This window comes from Schistocerca nitens, chromosome 9 (genome assembly GCF_023898315.1).
Source record: "Schistocerca nitens isolate TAMUIC-IGC-003100 chromosome 9, iqSchNite1.1, whole genome shotgun sequence".
NCBI lineage: Eukaryota > Metazoa > Arthropoda > Insecta > Orthoptera > Acrididae > Schistocerca > Schistocerca nitens.
Genome location: NC_064622.1, coordinates 63,237,650 through 63,257,488, shown reverse-complemented (window position 1 = coordinate 63,257,488; position 19,839 = coordinate 63,237,650). Strand labels below are relative to the sequence as shown.

The window sequence follows — 19,839 nt, the reverse complement described above, 5'->3', positions numbered from 1 at the left end:
CCACACAGGAATCGTGTGGACAAGATTAGAATAATTATAGTGCTCTCAGAGGCATTCAAACAATCGTTCTTGCTGCACTCAATACAAGAACGGAACAGGAAGAAACCCTAATAACTGGTACAATGGGGTATACTCTGTGCCATGCACTTCTTGGTGGTTTGCAGAGTATAAATGTAGATGTAGACTTATCACATCCATCTGGCTTTTAGGCAGTAAACTTTATGATTCACTGTTGACATGCTGTTAGTGTTAAGAGTTACATTTGTGCTGTGAAATGTAGTTTTGCTGTTTCTTATCAGTTAGTTCCCATACGTCTTGAACAACCCAAAAATGTTCTGTTACGTTTGTGGTAGCTATGTAACTGCTAAGCAAAGACAGGAAATTAACAGTTTTGTGAAAAATGTAGTTTAGCTGTTTCTTTGAAATTAGTTCCCATACATGTTGAACAACCCAAACATATTCTGTTACGTTTGTGGGAGCTACGTAGTTGCTAAGCAAAGCCAGGAAATTAATAGTTTTGTGAAAAATGTCTACTACACCTACTTTGGTACAAGGCCTGGTGATGAAAACAAAACCTGGATCCACACAAGGTTTGGCATACATTCAGAGCACCATAAGGAGATGTGTGAAAACCTCAGATCTGTACTGAAATAAGGGAACTATGAAAAACATTCTTGAACAACATATGGGGACTTCATTTTAGTGGGACAGCTGAGCCAAAAACAAGCATTGGAAGGTATCTGAAGGGCCCAAAATAAAAACCCTGCAACTCAATTCACAGAATATAATAAAGAAACTAATTGTTAAACCAAGCAAGGCACTGGTACTTCCTCTTAACATCAAGTTTGGATTAATGAAACAGTTCACAAGAGCATTTCCGAAAATGGTGACTGCTTCCTATACTTGGTAACTAGCTTTCCAAAAGTATCTTTGAGAAACTTAAAGAAGCAATCTTTGTGGGGCTACAAATCAGAAATTTGATAAAAAGACAATTTGTTTGAAAGTACGATGAATCCAAAGGGAAACAGGGTTGGGGTTTCATTTAAAGAAGTAGTCAGCAACTTTTGGGCATCAACAAACACCTAAATTATAAAACCATGGTTAGAACAATGTTGCACAGTTTTATGAAATTAGGATGTACCATAGGTGTTAAGCCTTCGTTTTCGACATTCACATATGGTTTGTTTCTATGTGAACACAGAAGACTAAGAATAACTGTTTCACCAGGACACCAATGAAATGGGAAAGTGATACCAGGGAAGGTGTAATCCAAACAGTATGGTACTGGTGAAGGGAGACAACCAAAGGCAAGAAGTTTCGCTCCATATTAGAAAGAACTTGATGCAGTGAAATCGATGAAGGGAAATTAAATTGTCTTACATGTTTTGTGTGTCTGTAGTAATTAATAGTATGTTTAAGTGAACATATACGAATGTATACTTTAATGAAGTATGTGGTGTTTCTAGATAAGGTTACAAAATAAATAATTTATTTTTAATGCAATTAAAAATTCTCTGTTGGAAGAAAAATGTGATTTCAGCTAAAACTTCAGATGTGATTTGTACAAAAATTTGATGTGATACAGAAAAACAGAAATCGGATCTGAAATCAGAATGAGAAATACTTTGAATATCACCTTACAGTCATAAAACATAGTTCCAAAAGTTTTAAAATGCAATGTAGTGTAATTTGCTTAGTTTCACTTCATACTGTCCTATATGGCAGAATCTTCTGAGGTGATGCAGCTAATGTCAAAAAATATTCATTCTACAGAAATTTGCAACAAGAACATCACTTTAAGTTGATAACCTATTATCTTGCAGAAATCTCCTCAGGATCCTAGAGACCCTTACACATGTGCAGACACACATCCTACCTAAAAGCATTTGTGGTTAACAATAAGAGAAAATTTAGGAGGAACAATGCAATTCACAACGACAATAGTGTGTGTAAAAATAATTTCCATAAAGACTATGGCCTGTCTATGACTTAGAATGGAGTTTTACACTGTGATGCAAAATTACAGGTTACTGGTAGATACCGGATGGGAAACTGTAATTTTCCCGATGTTCATAGAAAGTAAACAGTGCTTTGTTGGTCACTCCTACACTTTATCACAATGTTCAGACTCCAATTAAAACTAATTTTACACTGAATGGTCTTCAATTTTACCAGTATGTACAGAGCTGATAAGGTCCTGTGTAACATTATTGAAATTTGCAGCAGCCAAGAGGGAGCAGTGGTTACTTCTCTCTTCACACATGTAAAATAATCTAGCAGTAATTCCTGCAATTAGTCATTGGAGTAGATTACCACTTATCATAATTTGTTGTTAATATACTTTACAGAAGCACTATGTAGTGGCTGCTTCAGTCTATCAACACGTAACATCACTAGTTCCATATTGCCAATGACTTTTTGTTCACTACAGAATTTATGGATCATGATGTATAAATAAATAAGAGATCAGACAGAGTCGTGTACTCTGGTGGTAAATCATTCAACAAGCTCCCCTCTAATATACTGCAAGAAATTGTGAATATTAACCAGTTCAAAACAATATTACAAATGTGACTCATTAAACACTCTTTCCACAGAGTGTCTGAATATCTAGATTCAGATTTTTATAAGTTCTGCAAAGTAGCAATGTTCATTGTGAAGAGACAAGACATGTACTAATGTAATGTGAACAGGACACAGTGTTTATAGATTTAGGTAACCACTTCCCATCTAAAGTATCAATATGATCAAGTACATATTAAACTACCAATAGGAGGTAAACAGTACCTTCTTTCTAATGTATGTGGGTAACTTTAGCTGACATGTGCATGAATAATGCATTTCCTCATTGGTACAGTCTCCTTTCTCCTTCATTTCTCCAACATCTTTATAGTTAACAGGTTGACTTAAAGTTATGCAATATTACCATTTCTAGCTGTCAAAATCTTTATTGGCCCTTAAAACATTTTCCAGGCAAAAATTAATTTTGGTGTATAGGTGGCAGCAGTCTCACAGTCAAAGTTGGTGAGGAGGGTTGTTATTTCTACATTTCATATTTCAAATCTCTCTGAGTCCCCACTGTCAATGTACCTCTAGGTCTGCAGTTTCACTGTGCTTTGAAATATCCACTCTCTCTCTCTCTCTCTCTCTCTCTCTCTCTCTCTCTCGTACAACAGACGCATGTTCGCAATACACTATAATACTGATTTACAATAAACACTAATACTTGCTATGTAGCTAACATGGCTTTTGAATCTTTGAATCTAGATAATTGTAAAATTTCTAGGAATGGTAAATGAGGTACATTTTCAATCATCTTTTGAACTGATGGTGGTTTCCAATGTCCTGTTCTATGGTCATGGATGCTTTAAGATCACTTTACTAGAGTACATACCGTATTTACTCGAATCTAAGCTGCACCTAACATTTAAGACTCGAAATTCAAGAGGAGAGAAAAGTTTTAGACCGCACCTCCAAATCGAAACACAGTTGGTTCATTGTAACATGAGACACAATTGTGGTCGAATGGATGAAGATACAACTACAGTAGTTTGGTGCGAGTCGTAAGCTTAACAGTTAAGCTTTACCAAGTAGCCATTGTTATGTCAGGCACTCCGACCGTATTTATATGGGTATCCTTTGTTTTTCACGTGCTTCGTCTGGTTCGAATCGATTGCTTATTTTGCTTTGATCTGATTAAGTGCCGTTATCTTTGTTATAGGTGTTTAGGTCGCTCTAAGCTGAAAATGCATTATTATACTGTGTCATGCATTGTTTGTCGCATTCTGATAATGAGTGTTTACGGCCTGTCGCCGCTCGTGGCATGGCTTGCTTTTGTGCGCGTTCTGCGGCTTACAGTTTTTTTTTTTTAAAAAAAGAGGAATTGTCTCATAAGCGAAACAATGGCAAGAGACTGCTATTTGTTATTAGGCCTACTTACACTGCAGCTTTCTTTGATAATGATCAACAAGAACCAAATAATAGACTGCGTATGATAGATGTTCTGAACGGGAGTTTTGCGAAAATTTTTCTATGTTCGAAAATCTTTGCAGGCACCTCTTTAGTACATTACATTTTGCACAGAAATTAGATTCATCTTAGATTTAAAAATCTAGTCAATTGCCGTGCTTGATTTCTGACTGTATCACTATTCAGCATAAGAATAATAGGAACATAAACATGACATGGTATATATATTCTTCCGAATTTGCTGTTGTCTCACTCTAATTTCGTAGTTTATTAGGCAGACAGGATTTAAATGAGATAGCAGCAGACACGAAAGAATACATGGCATAATGTTTGCATTCTTCTGCCTTTTCTTTTAATTTATTTACTGACGCAGAGGTTTTGGCGCCAGTATTTATCTTTGTGCCTGCAAAGCATGCCTGTGTAGTGCTAACATAAGTTAGTTGTAGCGGCACCTACCAACATTTTTCAGAACTTCTGCTTACTTTGCACTCGATTCTAAGCCGCAGGCGGTTTTTTGGATTACAAAAACCGGAAAAAAAGGGCGGCTTGGATTCGAGTAAATATGGTATTTGCACTTTAAGACAAGGAGGCAATGTACATATGGTAATTATGTTTTATGTTTTGTATTGTGAATGTGAGGATTGCAGTTCAGCTGGGTCTGAGTGTGTATTGTCAAGCAACAACAGAACATTTGGGAGTAAAAGCACTGGGAAGTGAGGCTAAGAATTCCAAATTCCTTAAAGAGGCTTTTGCAATATGTTTGGTTATCTACTTTACACACTATTCGTTTTGTACTGGCTTCAGTTGAATAAAAACTTCTTTATGTGCACTGGAAATACTTCTAATAGCGTAACATTCTGAACTGGGCTTCACGATTAGTTTGTGTGTGGTTTTTCTGAGTCTATTTTAAGTTGTTATTGAACAGGCCTCCATGGAATTTTACATGTGGTATTGCATTTGGTGTATACCATTACTTTCTATTTCTAATATTAATAGGCCTGTTTTATAGAGTTATTGTGAGGTTAAGATTCAAGTTGTTTGCTGTGAACCAATTGTCAGTCGTTTCAATTACTGTCTACACTATGTTTGGTATGCATAGAAGCCAACTTTTAAGAAAGCCAACTAGTTATGGGCTGGATAGTACTGACAGTGAGGGAGGGGGGTACTTATCAGTACTGTGTTAATATTAGCATGAAATTCTGACTTGTTATTCCTCACCAAACTAAAAACTCTCTCCACTGGGGAATTACTATGAGGTACCAGAAGAAGAGCCACCATTTGCTAACTCAGTTATGGGTACTTTCTTATTCTTGAAGCATCAGTGAGTTTAGAAACCTCATACCAAATTTTGTCAGATTTTGAGGAGCGCAGTAAACAGGGACATGTTTTCGAGCATTTCTCCCTAAATTATTGAACAATTCTGGGTTTCTTAACAGTGTCATTAGTTCCAGTATCACCACCACTCATATTGTGCTGAACTAGAAATCACATCATTGTTTATTTCAAAATCTTTGGAACATATTTCATCGACATATGCTTAGTGCGCACTAGAACAGCATTCTATGTTAATTTCTTTACAAAAAAATGCAATAAACGTTTGTTAATATCACACACACACACACACACACACACACACACACACATATTATTCACCAAACAGAGATTCACTCCAATTTGTCGTCCCAACAAAACAAAGACACCTGCGCAAGATATACCAATTTGTACCAAGTTATACTTTATGATGAGTTAAGTCTTATGGTATTTGGTGTAATCAAAATTCTACGAGGGGCAGAAAAGGACAAGTATACCAACTGTTCCAAAAAAAAGTGAAATGAAATATTGTTGAGAATTCAATTTGTACAGAATTAATTTATTTTGTGCGTCCTTCTGTGAACTTTATACACTTAAACATGTAAATCAACAAAAAATAATAATTTTGGCATACTGAAGGAAATTTTTAATTATTACAATTGATTTTTAATAGCTGGCATCTATGGGTATGGTTGCATTTAGACCTTTCATTAATATCATTTTGTAATCAGCAAACAACAGCTTCTGAACCACCCTTTAAAGATTACTTATGTTAGTTAAGAACAAGAGCAGACAAAGCAACAACACTTGTGGGACCCCACACATTATGTTCCCCACATGGAGGATTGTTTCATTCCTGTTGCACAGTCCGTCAATGAGACACACTATTCTCTGTTATGAAGGTGAAACTCCATCCATGCAAGTAGGCCGCCATTAATGCTCTAACACCTTACTTTGCCAAGTAGAATTTAGTGATCCATAGAGTAAGGAGCTTTGGAACTGTCACAGGATACACCAAAAAGATAATGTTTCTTGCTTAGCTCTGCCAGTACTTCATTTATTATATCTTGTATTATTTTCTATGTGGGGAATCTTTTACTGAAGCCAAATTGGGGGTAGTTAACAACTTAAGCTCACTTAAATAAGTCAGTATTCCAAAATAGGCCACTTTTTTCCAGTTTTAGAGATGGATGTGGCTGTAGCATATTTAAGCCTGTCGTCAGGAAATATACCTAGAGCCATTGGTAGATTACAAAGATTTCTTAACGACAGTCCTATGACGTCAATGAAAGATTTTAATACTTTCCTGAGACCATCATCATAGCCAGCAGAATTACCACTTGTTGGACTGCCCATGAACTTTCAGTATCATTAGAAGTTGATTCACTCAACAAACGGCTGTAAGTGCTGTACGTGGTATGCCAAATAAAAGCACCTACATTAGGTTGATTATTGATGGAGGTAATTGTTATGTCACTGTGAGGAAGGAATCATCATATTTGGTGGCTAATGATCTGAACATCACCATTTTTGTCACAACTACTTTTTGGGTTTGTTGTTGTGGTCTTCAGTCCTGAGACTGGTTTGATGCAGGTCTCCATGCTACTCTATCCTGTGCAAGCTTCTTCATCTCCCAGTACCTACTGCAACTTACATCCTTCTGAATATGCTTGGTGTATTCATCTCTTGGTCTCCCTCTGCGATTTTTACCCTCCACGCTGCCCTCCAATACTAAATTGGTGATCCCTTGATGCCTCAGAACATGTCCTACCAACCGATCCCTTCTCCTAGTCAAGTTGTGCCACAAATTTCTCTTCTCCCCAATCCTATTCAACACCTCCTCATTAGTTATGTGATCTACCCATCTTATCTTCAGCATTCTTCTGTAGCACCACATTTCGAAAGCTTCTATTCTCTTCTTGTCTAAACTATTTATCGTCCATGTTTCACTTCCATACATGGCTACACTCCATACAAATACTTTCAGAAACTACTTCCTGACACTTAAATCTATATTCGATGTTAACAAATTTCTCTTCTTCAGAACCGCTTTCCTTCCTATTGCCAGTCTACATTTTATATCCTCTCTACTTCGACCATCATCAGTTATTTTGCTCCGCAAATACCAAAACTCCTTTACTACTTTAAGTGTCTAATTTCCTAATCTAATACCCTCAGCATCACTGGACTTAATTCGACTACATTCCATTATCCTCGTTTTGCTTTTGTTGATGTTCGTCTTATATACTCCTTTCAAGACACTATCCATTCCGTTCAACTGCTCTTCCAAGTCCTTTGCTGTCTCTGACAGAATTACAATGTCATCGGCGAACATCAAAGTTTTTATTTCTTCTCCATGGATTTTAATACCTACTCCGAATTTTTCTTTTCTTTCCTTCACTGCTTGCTCAATAAACAGATTGAATAACATCGGGGAGAGGCTACAACCCTGTCTCATTCCCTTCCCAACTACTGCTTCCCTTTCATGCCCCTCAATTCTTATAACTGCCATTTGGTTTCTATACAAATTGCAAATAGCCTTTCACTCCCTATATTTTACCCCTGCCACCTTCAGATTTGAAAGAGAGTATTCCAGTCAACATTGTCAAAAGCTTTCTCTAAGTCTACAAATGCTAGAAACGTAGGTTTGCCTTTCCTTAATCTAACTTCAAAGATAAGTCGTAGGGTCAGTATTGCCTCACATGTTCCAATATTTCTACGGAATCCAAACTGATCTTCCCCAAGGTCGGCTTCTGCTAGTTTTTCCATTCGTCTGTAAAGAATTCGTGTTAGTATTTTGCAGCCGTGAGTTATTAAACTGATAGTTCGGTAATTTTCACATGTGTCAACACCTGCTTTCTTTGGGATTGGAATTATTATGTTCTTCTTGAAGTCTGAGGGTATTTCGCCTGTCTCATACATCTTGCTCACCAGATTGTACAGTATTGTCAGGACTGGCTCTCCCAAGGCCGTCAGTAGGACGGACACTTACTTTTTGGGGACTCAGTTTTATTTTGTTCACTGTTCTGATCATTTATTGTACAAAAATATATGAAAATTGTTTTAGAGTAGAGTGCATGTTTGTTGCTTCATTTTCTGTTTTTATTATTGAGAAGAACCCGTGTCTAATGATTTATAATATGTAAGTAACAGAACAAATCATGCAGCCCATACATTGATTTAACTATTTGTGTGATTTTTTTACTTGTACTTTTATTGTGCTTTAATCCATTGCAATTTTAACACTTGATAATGGCCTAAGGCCAAAATGTAGACTGTAAAATAAAACCTGTTGTACAGTCAAATGGCAGTTATATCTTTCAATGGAAGATCCAGGATGGAATGTAACAATATTATGAAAAGGAAAGTTCACCATATAGCGGAGATGCTGAGTCGCAGATAGGCACAACAAAACGACTGTCTCAAATAAAGCTTTCGGCCATTAAGGCTTTCGTCAAAAATAGATCACACACACACACACACACACACACACACACACACACGACTGCAGTCTCAGGCAACTGAAACCACACTGCGAGCAGCAGCACCAGTGCATGATGGGAGTGGCGACTTGGTGGGAGTAAAGTGGAGGCTGGGGTGGGTAGGGAGAGTGATAGTGCATCTAAAATGCAGCACTTCACTGTCCGCCACCCCTATCCTACCATCCATCATCCTTCCCGACCCTGTCTCCGCCTTACCCCCACCCACTTGCCATTCCCATCATCACGCACTGGTGCTGTAGCTCGCATTGTGACTCCAGTTGCCCGAGGCTGCAGTTGTGTGTGTGTGTGTGTGTGTGTGTGTGTGTGTGTGTGTGTGTGTATTTTTGATGAAGGCCTTGTCGGCTGAAAGCTTTACTTCTGACTCTTTATGTCATACCTATATGCGACTCGGCATCTTCGCTATATGGTGAGTAGAAACTTTCCTTTCAAAATACGGTTTCAGAAAATTTTATATGACTGTGGCTCCATACAAATGTAAAATCATTCAACGCCGGCCCCAGCAGCCGGAAAAAATAGCTACGCGTGTGTATGTGTGGGCTGTGCTTGTGAGATTGTGCATGTCTTTTCTGTTTTGAGAAGAAGAAGAAATTTGAAAGTTTAAATGTTTAAATTTTCATTGTGTCTGTCTGTGACTCAGCACCTCCTCTATGTTGTTAGTAGAAATCTTCCTCTTCATATTCTTGTTATTCAATCCCGGACTTTCCATTGTTTGATTTTGTATATATCAAGATTAATATCTCCAATTTTATTGATTTCCAAGTTAAGTTCTGATAAGCACAACACATGGAGCCATTCCATCTGCCCTTTTAATTTTCCTATTTGGACATCAGAAGTTCTTTCTCTGAAGTTTTGACGGAAGATACTAAATGTGTGTTCTTTAGTATTCATGGCTTTGCCCCAATTGTCATATTTTGTATCCATGGTAACAACTTGATTCCCAAGAGAGGGGTCTTCTATGATTCAATTCAGACAATTTTGATTTAGAGGATAGGAATGCCCCAATTCTTCAGCCATCCACCCAGTTTTTTTTTCCTGGTATCCCTGCAGTTATTATTAGTTTCTACTACACTGCAATTTCAGAGCAATGACTTGTCTATTTACATTCTGAATCATAATTGTCACTCTATGGATGTTTGAAATCAATTTTTTATTTTTATACTGGTTGTAGACTGAAGAAATCTCTACTGGCTGTATCTCTTGGGAGTGTTTCCTTTCCACTGATGCCTTTGTAGAACACTTGTTTGGCTTTGTCATTACCTTCCTTTATTTCTACAGTAGTTCGGGATGATTCTGCACCATCCAGGAAGTAACTCAACAATGAAACAGTTGCAGAGTTTCAGCATGAGAATTCATTTTCTAAGCTGATGTGCTCCCTGAGCAAACTCAGAAGAGAGCAAAACTTTTATCTCAAAGACACAGTCAACCAGGGATGGAATACCTAAAGTACATGCCGAGGAGCTTTATTCCCATTTTTTAAATTAGGTTTAGGGAGCAGAGTGTAATATACAACACTCTAGTGCACCAACTACAAACTAAACACCATAGAGGAACAGTCACAATCCCCCCCCCGTCTTAGTGTACTGAAAATGAAGAGATCGCTCACCTGATGTAGGTCTTTTACTTTGAGCATCTTCAGTGGTTATATTGTAAAGATTATGAGTAGGCAACATATCTTTTGATCATCTGGACGCAGAAAAGTTTGTCTTATTAATGCTGTCTTGGCAGTATCCCCAAAACAGAGGAACATAAATGAAAAAACAACACAGCACTGGTTGCAAGACACGAAAATCCACGAAGAGACTTCATAAGCTACTAATAATATGAAGTTCAAAGTCAAAAAAGTATACTGTGCCAGGAAACCGTATGCAAAGACAAAAAATACCAACTCTAAAAGCTGTGAAGATAATGATACTAGCAAATGTGTGCAGTGTAAGCTCAATTCCAGATTGTGCTAACAGCAAAGGAGAAGTAGTTGTCACCAGAGTATGAAACAAAAATGCTGACAGTAATATCTAGAGTAAGTCATCCTTAAGCAAAACTGTCATTCTGTCTATAAATACTGCAAGAATGACAAGTATCATCTACATGTAATGATTACAACATAGCTGTTGCTGATGCTTTACCAATAAAAGTGAAAAGCACCATGTCAAAGAGATTTCCAACTTTCAGTACATGTAAGACAGACAGAAACCAAAATAATAACAAGTTCACCAATCTAAGGATGGTGCTGATTTTCTACACTGCACCTTGTTTGGTGTAGAGTGAGCCTCTGATGGTTTTATACAAACAATGCCTCTAGGCTACCACAACATTCACATGTTTTGTGAAGGCACAGATGGGCAAATGCTTCTACTATTTGCAGAGACTATGCATAAACTGATGATTCATTATGACAAACTGCCACTATTTTACTTAAACAGTAATCAATGTCAGTCAAATTATAGCATATATATGTGGATCACAGTGCAGCACTTACTATCTGAAATAAGTAGTTGTCATTATATTTCAGAACAGTGGAAGTTTTGTTTTACAGGTCATTTTTCTTACATTATGATCCAAAGGTGGTTCAGTTGTTGGAAACAAATGTCAGCTGCGATGGACGCACCCCTGGGAAGAAATTAGTGATGCACAACACATTTTTTGTGTCACCAGATGCAAAATATTTTCTGTCCACACTGCCCTTCAGTTGAGGAGATGTCTTTCATCAGGCTTAGCCACTAATTTCTTCTTGAGAAGTTAACATAAAGGCATGATAACTCAACGCAAGTTACAATACTGCATAGGATTGCTCAATGAGTGCATTGGTGACATTCAAATGAACATGCACAAATAATCATCCCTTTGTTTTTTGTTGCTTTGAATTAGAGAAAGTTTTACTCCTGCAAATTATTTCTGAACCTGACCTACTGAATGCAAATGTTGCACAAAGGTTAAATGGTTATATTTTATCATACATGTCAATTATCAAGACTTCTTGACTGTGGAAAATAATTCATGCCACAATAATCTCTCGAAACAAGAAAATCTTTTTCTGATGTGATTTGTCTGACAGCACTCAGCCCACACGAGACAAACATTTCATTTCAAGCTGCCTCCACTGCCTTCACCCTCTATTAAACCCAAAGCGAACAATATGTCATAGATGTTAGATCTTTTCCATTTGCGACTATTCTATAACTCTTTAAACAATGTTCATAAGTTCGAAGCATACAGAATACAATTCGTAACTACAAGACAAATGTTAGAACTTCAAATAAGAAAATGACAATTGATAAATGTAGTCATAGTAATCAAAATTATTTCACGCAGAAAATCAAACTACAATAAGAAACAATTTAATGTTTACCATTGGGAGAGGAGAAATGTGCCCAAGATGTGCTGCACCTTGTGCACGTGCTCAACTGGTGACTGCTTGCCAGTGGCTACTGTGGAGCGAGGAAACTCACAAGCATGGACTGTTCTGATCTTGACACAGGCAAGAGTCCTTTTGCAAGAGGTTTTGCTATTAATGGTAGATTAAAAAGTGGAGCAAATTATGTATGACGTTCCATCAGACTGATACTTTTAGTAGACAGCTGATATGTGGTTAAAAGAATAAAGGAATGTGAGGACTCGAACTCTCGTCTTTTCGTCTACATTGCGCAACATTAACTACTGGACTGTGAGTAGATACCACTCTGTAACAGTTTGTGGAAATTGACACTTCCACATCCTACAGTGTTGCCAAACTGTGCAGATGCCTAGACTTAGAATTCTGAGGGGGCCGTCCAGTTTTTATGTTTTCATCTGCACAAGCAAACTTGTTGAGATGGAAGATATGGAAAACACTTCAGATTCCAAGAAAGGGGCAGCTCCAAGAGACTGTGTTATGTCAGAGTTATGCCCAAAATATTACGACATTTGAGTAATGAGGAGGAACAAGAACTTATAAATGAAGAATTAGAAGAGGTAGTTACAGAAGTGGCAGCCCAGCGTAAAAGGTCAATAATTAGAGATATGTTGCACGGTGAAGTAATAAATATGGTATTCGATTCGGGTTGTGAAGTGAATGTAGTATCAGAGTGTAGCTAACCGAATGTGCTGGAAATGGGATTGCAGTACACTGGAGTCAAAATTATAGGCATTACTGAGCACAGGAGTGAACCTGTTAGGGAAGAACTACTGCTTAGGTTTTCCATATGAGGAGTGCCTTTTAAACAATTAATTTCAGTTATACTCAACTTGAATTTCAAATGTCATATTTTGTATTTACATTACATCATGCTTAATGGAATGAATTAACAAGATTAATTACCTTTGTGACAACATTTCTAATCAAGAAAGACAATTAACACTTATTGTAAAACAATGTCTACATGGTGTCCTGGAGCTCATATTCTCAACACCTTTAGCTTGCGACGCAGGTGCAACAGCGGCCAGTTTATATTATGCAGCAGACAAACCCCTGTCTGCCACAGCACTTGCTCACTTCATCCAAAATAAAAAAAATAACAAGAACCATATCCTTGTAGAAGAAAACATTAATGCATAACTGTGCATTAAACAAAACATAGTCAAATTAAATATTACCTATCGTTGTGCCACTGGCAGTAGTACAAACACCAATGACAACAATTCTGTGACCTTAAACAGGCAACAGGCAGATTTCTGCGAAGTGTTGGACACAGTGCGACAATGAGACTGTTCACAAAGGTCCTAGCATACAGAATAGGTTTTTATAATAGAGGAAACATTCCACGTGGGAAAAATATAGCTAAAAACAAAGATGATGTGACTTACCAAACGAAGCGCTGGCAGGTCGATAGACATACAAACTAACACAAACAAACACACAAAATTCTAGCTTTCGCAACAAACGGTTGCTTCGTCAGGAAAGAGGGAAGGAGAGGGAAAGACGAAAGGATGTGGGTTGACGAAGCAACCGTTGGTTGCGAAAGCTAGAATTTTGTGTGTTTGTTTGTGTTAGTTTGTATGTCTATCGACCTGCCAGCGCTTCGTTTGGTAAGTCACATCATCTTTGTTTTTAGATATAGAATAGGTTTTTAAATATATACATGTGGCTTGACAACTTCTTAAGTAATAGAATCCAGTACATGTCTTGAACACTGAGTGTTCATCATAAAGCAAAAGAACTGTCCCAGAGTGCTCAAGGACAGTACAATAGAGTCACTCTTCTTCCCTATATACATAAATAATCTGTCTGACACAGCCAGCAGCAATCTGCAACTGTTTGCTGATGAGACTTTAGTGCACGAGAAAGTGTCATAGTTCAGTGACTGTAGGGGATACAGGATGACTCTGATAGGATTTTCTGTTTAGTGTGATGAATGGCAGCTTGCTATAAATATGATAAACAGTAAGTTAACACAGACGAGTACGAAAAACAATCCCATAATTTTCAAATACAGTGTTTGTGGTGTGTGTGCTGAGCTGTTGACTTCTGTTTATTGTGAGAGTTCTAGGTAGGTGTGGTTCATCTATAAAGGATACCACACACTGAGCACTTGTGTGATCCTTTGTTCAATACTGCTCTCATGCTTTGGTTCCCCAAAATGGGATTAAAGAAGGCATCAAAGCAATTCAGCGGCATACTTATCGGTTTGTTACCAGTAGAGCTGATCAACACACGAGCGTTATGGAAATCCTCTGTGAATTAAAATAAAAATCTCTGAAAGGAAGCAGCACACACACACACACACACACACACACACACACACACACACACACACACACACACCTTAACACACAAAAAACTATTGAGAAAGTTTAGAAAACTAGCATTTTTTAACAGAGTGTTAGGGACACAACTACTTTTCCCTCGCTCTATTTGCTGATGGAAAAGAGAGGACATGACAAGCCGTAGTACAAAGCATCATCTACCATGTACCGTGTGTACACACACACACACACACACACACACACACACACACACACACACACCTGGCATTCTGTAAATACATTTCATTTTCTGACATAACACTAGCTTGATTGAACTAGAACAAGGGTAGAAACTTGTGATTTTATTTGAGATTCCTGAAAAAGAAAAGCAAAAATAAGCTTTGGAAATTGCTCCTCCACTGCCCTAGCTTACTTGGCTTCACGAGAAGTGATGTACGTGTGCAACTTGCTTACACCCAATTAGTGTTTTCTATGTACTGTAGTTAATGGTGCAAGTTACTGTAAAATGTTGAACACATCATTCTATTCTCATATAGCATAGAAGTAATTAAATGTTACTTACTGCAAAGTGACTGACAACATCATCTTTCTCATCCTCTTCATATCCTGATACGAGGACCTTAGTAGGTCGATGGTCGACGGAAACGTGTGCGTAGCCTCTGCCCCTGAATGCAAAGAATATATATTTGTTAGTTGTCCGTTTTCTAGTTTTCAGTGAACTAGTTCTGAAGGCCTACTGGCCTTGGTGTACTCATTATATTGGATGAAAACATAATATCAAATATGTGGCACGAACAATATGCTGCGTGAGCTGAATTTGGAAGATGGCTCTATTTTTCGTAACTTCACTAAGACACTGTGTGATTTTAATATGCTAATAAATACGGTAGAGCTATTTCTTTCAGAGAACAACATACAATTCTTGTGAAACAGAGACTTGCTGTTAGTCTTTGGTTTTTGGCTTAGGAGATTGGTTTCAAAGCCTTGCACATTTATTCCATATTTCATAGTTAGCTATATTTCAAGTAATTCCTGTTGTTTGTGAGGCACTGGTTGAAAGGCTATGCAAAGACAATTCAATTATGTACATAATACTGAAGTATATACTGAATTGTAAATTGAAATTCTTCTAATAAATTATTATACAACACCATATCGTCTATATTATCAACACCTACAGTCTTTTCTGTAGTAATCAATGAGAGAGGGATATCTGAAGTAGTTGTGGATCCCCTTGCCACATCCACCATATTCACACTTACTGATAATTCCACCATTCGCTTACATAATTCATTTCTGAGATAACCTGATACAAAGTCTGCACTGTGTTAGCAGAGACATCAATTTCTTTTCTACATCATCACTGCTGGTGTTAAGCACAGCTGTAATTTTCTGAGTGGCGTTTTGTTATACCACAGAATTTTTATAGTTTGCACTTCACAGGTTCCACAGGCTTGCCATTGCTTTATAGTGTGTGGTTTAGCTCAAACATCTGTTGTCTTAATACGACAACAGATGTTTCAACTTATCACACTCTAAGAGGCAACATAATTACAATAATCTGCTATGCAAAGTACGTCGGAAACACATGCACCATACAGTAGCATTTAGCAGGAGCAAGCAGAAAAGATGTTTCCTTTGGTTTGTACCAACACAACTGTTTTTGTGTTTGCAGCATATTGCAAATACTGAGTCCGGCTGTAGCTGCAAACAACATTGTGAAATGTGTTTCAAACTCAGTGCTAATGTCGTTATAAGGACAAAGGTTCTCACACAAAAAGAGTAACACTTCAAAGCAGAATATTCTCTGCAGCTCAAAAGCAGAGGTCTCAGCAAATGTGATTTTATTTCTTTGCTCTGGGACTGAAACAGCAGAGTGGAACTAACACTATGGCATGTGCTCCATTCCCAACAATTGCTGAACATTGGTTCTGCCAATCATTCTGGGAGTGCACATCCTTCCTCCTCCACATTTATCCATATATTTTCCTTTTCCTCATTCTTTCATTACACTATAGCTTCCTGCTTAGTTTTTTGGTGCTTTCATTTTTCTTCACTTCTGTGCATTTTTTTCTCTCAGCTGTCCTCCACCACCCCACTGCCCCTTCTCCCTTCCTTCATACTGTAGACATTCTACTCCATCTGTCACTTTTGACTTCCCATTCATCCCTTGCTGCCTGATGTAATGACACAAAGTTTAGCGAGATTAACCTATAGCCTTTATGTGTATACATTCTCGTACTGCCACTTGGCAGTAATCTCCTTCCCTTTTTTAAACAAATTTGAGGGGCTGTGGTATTACTACGAGAAAGGTTTGAAAAGTTCTTGGAATGGAATAGAAAAAAGTGTACTTACTTCATTCAAACTATTTTTTTTTTATTTTTCAATGTAGTCTTCTTGTAAATTCATGCACTTGGTCCAACGATGCCATCTTGAAAATCTGTCTCCTCCAGACCCGCAAAACAGATGTTAACTCCGGCTATCAATTCTTCGTCTGAAGTGAATCTTGGTCCACCAAGAAAAATTTTCAGTTTGGGGAACAGATGAAGGTCTTACAGAGCCATATCAGGTGAATAAGGCTGGTGTGGCAACAATTCATACCTTAGTTCGTGTAATTTTACCATGGCGACGTCATGCATTTTTGATCCAGTGTCAAGAGTCCTGGCACACATCTTGCAGATAATTTTTTCATTTCTGATTCTTCTGTTAAAATGTGATATACCCTTTCAGATGACATCTGGCAAGCATGAGCAATTTAACACACTTTCAATTGGCAGTCCTCCATGACCATTTGCAATGATTTCTGGAGTAGTGGCACATCTTGGCTGACCACTACATGATCATCATCTAAGCTCTCCCGACCAAATTTAAATTCATTTGTCCACTTGGCAACAGTAGAATATGAAGGAGCAGAGTCCCCCAGTGTATTCTGGAAATCGGCATGAGTGTCCTTTGCTTTCATACCTTTCTTTACAAAGAACTTAACCACTGCTTGAATCTTGACTTTTTCCCATCCTCACAACTCTCTCTCTCTCTCTCTCTCTCTCTCTCTCTCTCTCTCTCTCTCTCTCTGTGTGTGTGTGTGTGTGTGTGTGTGTGTGTGTGTGTGTGTGTGTGGGCGTGCGCATGCACGTGTGTGTGTGTGTGTGGGGGGGGGGGGGGGGCACACACATGTCTGCAACTGTAAAACTGAATTGTTCACAGCATATTGAAAGGTTGCAATCATGCTGTAAGAAACGTACAAATAACTACACATAGCTCAATTAAGTGAAGTGACAAACTGTCACTGTGTGGGAGGCCCTTCTGTGTAAGGCGTAGACACTACATTTCCCATCACCTTACGTGGGGCTGGGAGGGATGAGGAAGGGGAGGGGATGGTGGAGTGGTGGAGGGAAGGGGAAGGTGAAAGGAGGGGCAGGTGAGAAGAAGGTGGGAGTGGGAGAGAGGAAAGCGAGAGGGAATGGTGAGGGAGGAGCGAGGGAGAGAAGAGAGGGAAAAGGGCGATGGATGGATGGAGGGAGGGAGGGAGGGAGGGAGGGAGGGAGGGAGGGAGGGAGGGAGGGAGGGAGGGAGGAGGAGGGAGGGTGACAATGAAGGGGGGATGGGGGGAGGGACAGGTACGGGAGAGTGGACGGCGAGGGACGTGGAGGGGGAGACGGAGAGGCCTGGGTGGGAAGAGGGGGGGAGGGAGACGGGAGGGAGGAGCAGGGAGTATGACGGGGACGGCAGGGAGGATGTAAGATGTAGTGGGCAGGGAGATTGTAGGGGCAAGTGAGGATGTAGGGGCAAGTGAGGATGTAGGGGCAAGTGAGGATGTAGGGGCAAGTGAGGATGTAGGGGCAAGTGAGGATGTAGGGGCAAGTGAGGATGTAGGGGCAAGTGAGGATGTAGGGGCAAGTGAGGATGTAGGGGCAAGTGAGGTTGAAGGGGCAAGTGAGGTTGAAGGGGCAAGTGAGGTTGATGGGGCAAGTGAGGTTGATGGGGCAAGTGAGGTTGAAGGGGCAAGTGAGGTTGAAGGGGCAAGTGAGGTTGAAGGGGCAAGTGAGGTTGAAGGGGCAAGTGAGGTTGAAGGGGGAAGTGAGGTTGAAGGGGGAAGTGAGGTTGAAGGGGGAAGTGAGGTTGAAGGGGGAAGTGAGGTTGAAGGGGGAAGTGAGGTTGAAGGGGGAAGTGAGGTTGAAGGGGGAAGTGAGGTTGAAGGGGGAAGTGAGGTTGAAGGGGGAAGTGAGGTTGAAGGGGGAGGGAGAATGAAAGGGGAGGAGGGGGGATGGGGAGGGAAGTGTGTGGATGGGGTAGGGAGGTGCGAGGAATGGGGAGGGAGGAGGAGGGGGAGGGAGGAGGAACGGGGAAAAGACCATAGATGCATAGGTGTGTGTAGTGCTGAAGTGGCAGCAGGGAAGGTTGATACCAGGGGGCTCACGAGAATGAAAGTAAGAGTATTCCCACCAGCGCAATTCACAAAAAGTGGCCGGTAGGAAGGAATTAGGTGGTGCAGGACAGGGAGCACTCACTGGAGTGGGCATCATGTTCAGCAAATGGGTGGTGCAGCTGTCTCTTGCCCAGTTTGGCTATGGTCATTCATGCGAGAGAAACTCTCCGTCACAGCCCTCTCAGATTTAGTGGTAAGATGGCCCACTGGACAGCCTGTCAAAAACTGAACACAGATCAAGTATGAAAACAGGAAGGTGGTGTACTGAACTGTGGAAAGAAAAAAAGCAGAATAGAAACTGAACAGTACAAAATCAACATGGGCAACATAGAGCACCTTTCAATGATGGTGGGACCGTGGTCATGTGGTTACAGTATGGGACTGTGATGGGGAAGATCCAGGTTTAAACCTCTCTCATGTCCCCTTTTTTCCCCCCACAAAATTATGAACTGTTTGTCCAATGACTGATATGTCTGTTCACTGTATTTAAATTTGTGTCTGTATCGTGGTGTAACATCTCCTTGACCTCCAAATGTACGTACCTTCTATTTGTTTTACACAATTACAACATATGACTCTTGAGTTCCATTTTGAAAGGTTTGAGTCTTTAATTCCTTCGTTGTAACATAGTTCACACACATTTATTTGTTGATTTCATTGCTGAGAGAGGCCTGTGTGGCAGCACGCTAACTTGTGATGATAATATATATTCATATCACATAACTCTTATTCTATAACCAATGTATAGTATGATCATTCCCAAGACTACAGGAGAAGAATAGACATGTCAATGACCAGAGACAGTCCATAAATTTGTGGGTGCCTTGGGTGGGGAGGGGTATAATGATACAGCCTTCCCCCAGGACTCTAATGAAGAGACTGATACCACCTTTTTTTTTGGCATCAGGGTGGCTGTCGGATGAGTCAGTGCTTCCTACGGACTTGTGTGTC

General features: G+C 39.3%; 1 protein-coding gene across 4 annotated transcripts in view; it reads right to left on the bottom strand.

The window, feature by feature from the left end:
* The window catches only part of LOC126202941 (zinc finger protein swm), a 250,253-nt gene that overhangs the window by 29,272 nt on the left and 201,142 nt on the right, over nt 1-19,839 (bottom strand). For all 4 annotated transcript variants that reach the window (XM_049937040.1, XM_049937041.1, XM_049937042.1 and 1 more), the window contains one exon: nt 15,025-15,127. In XM_049937040.1, coding sequence (XP_049792997.1) covers nt 15,025-15,127 — 103 coding nt within the window. The remainder of the gene's footprint in view (nt 1-15,024; nt 15,128-19,839) is intronic.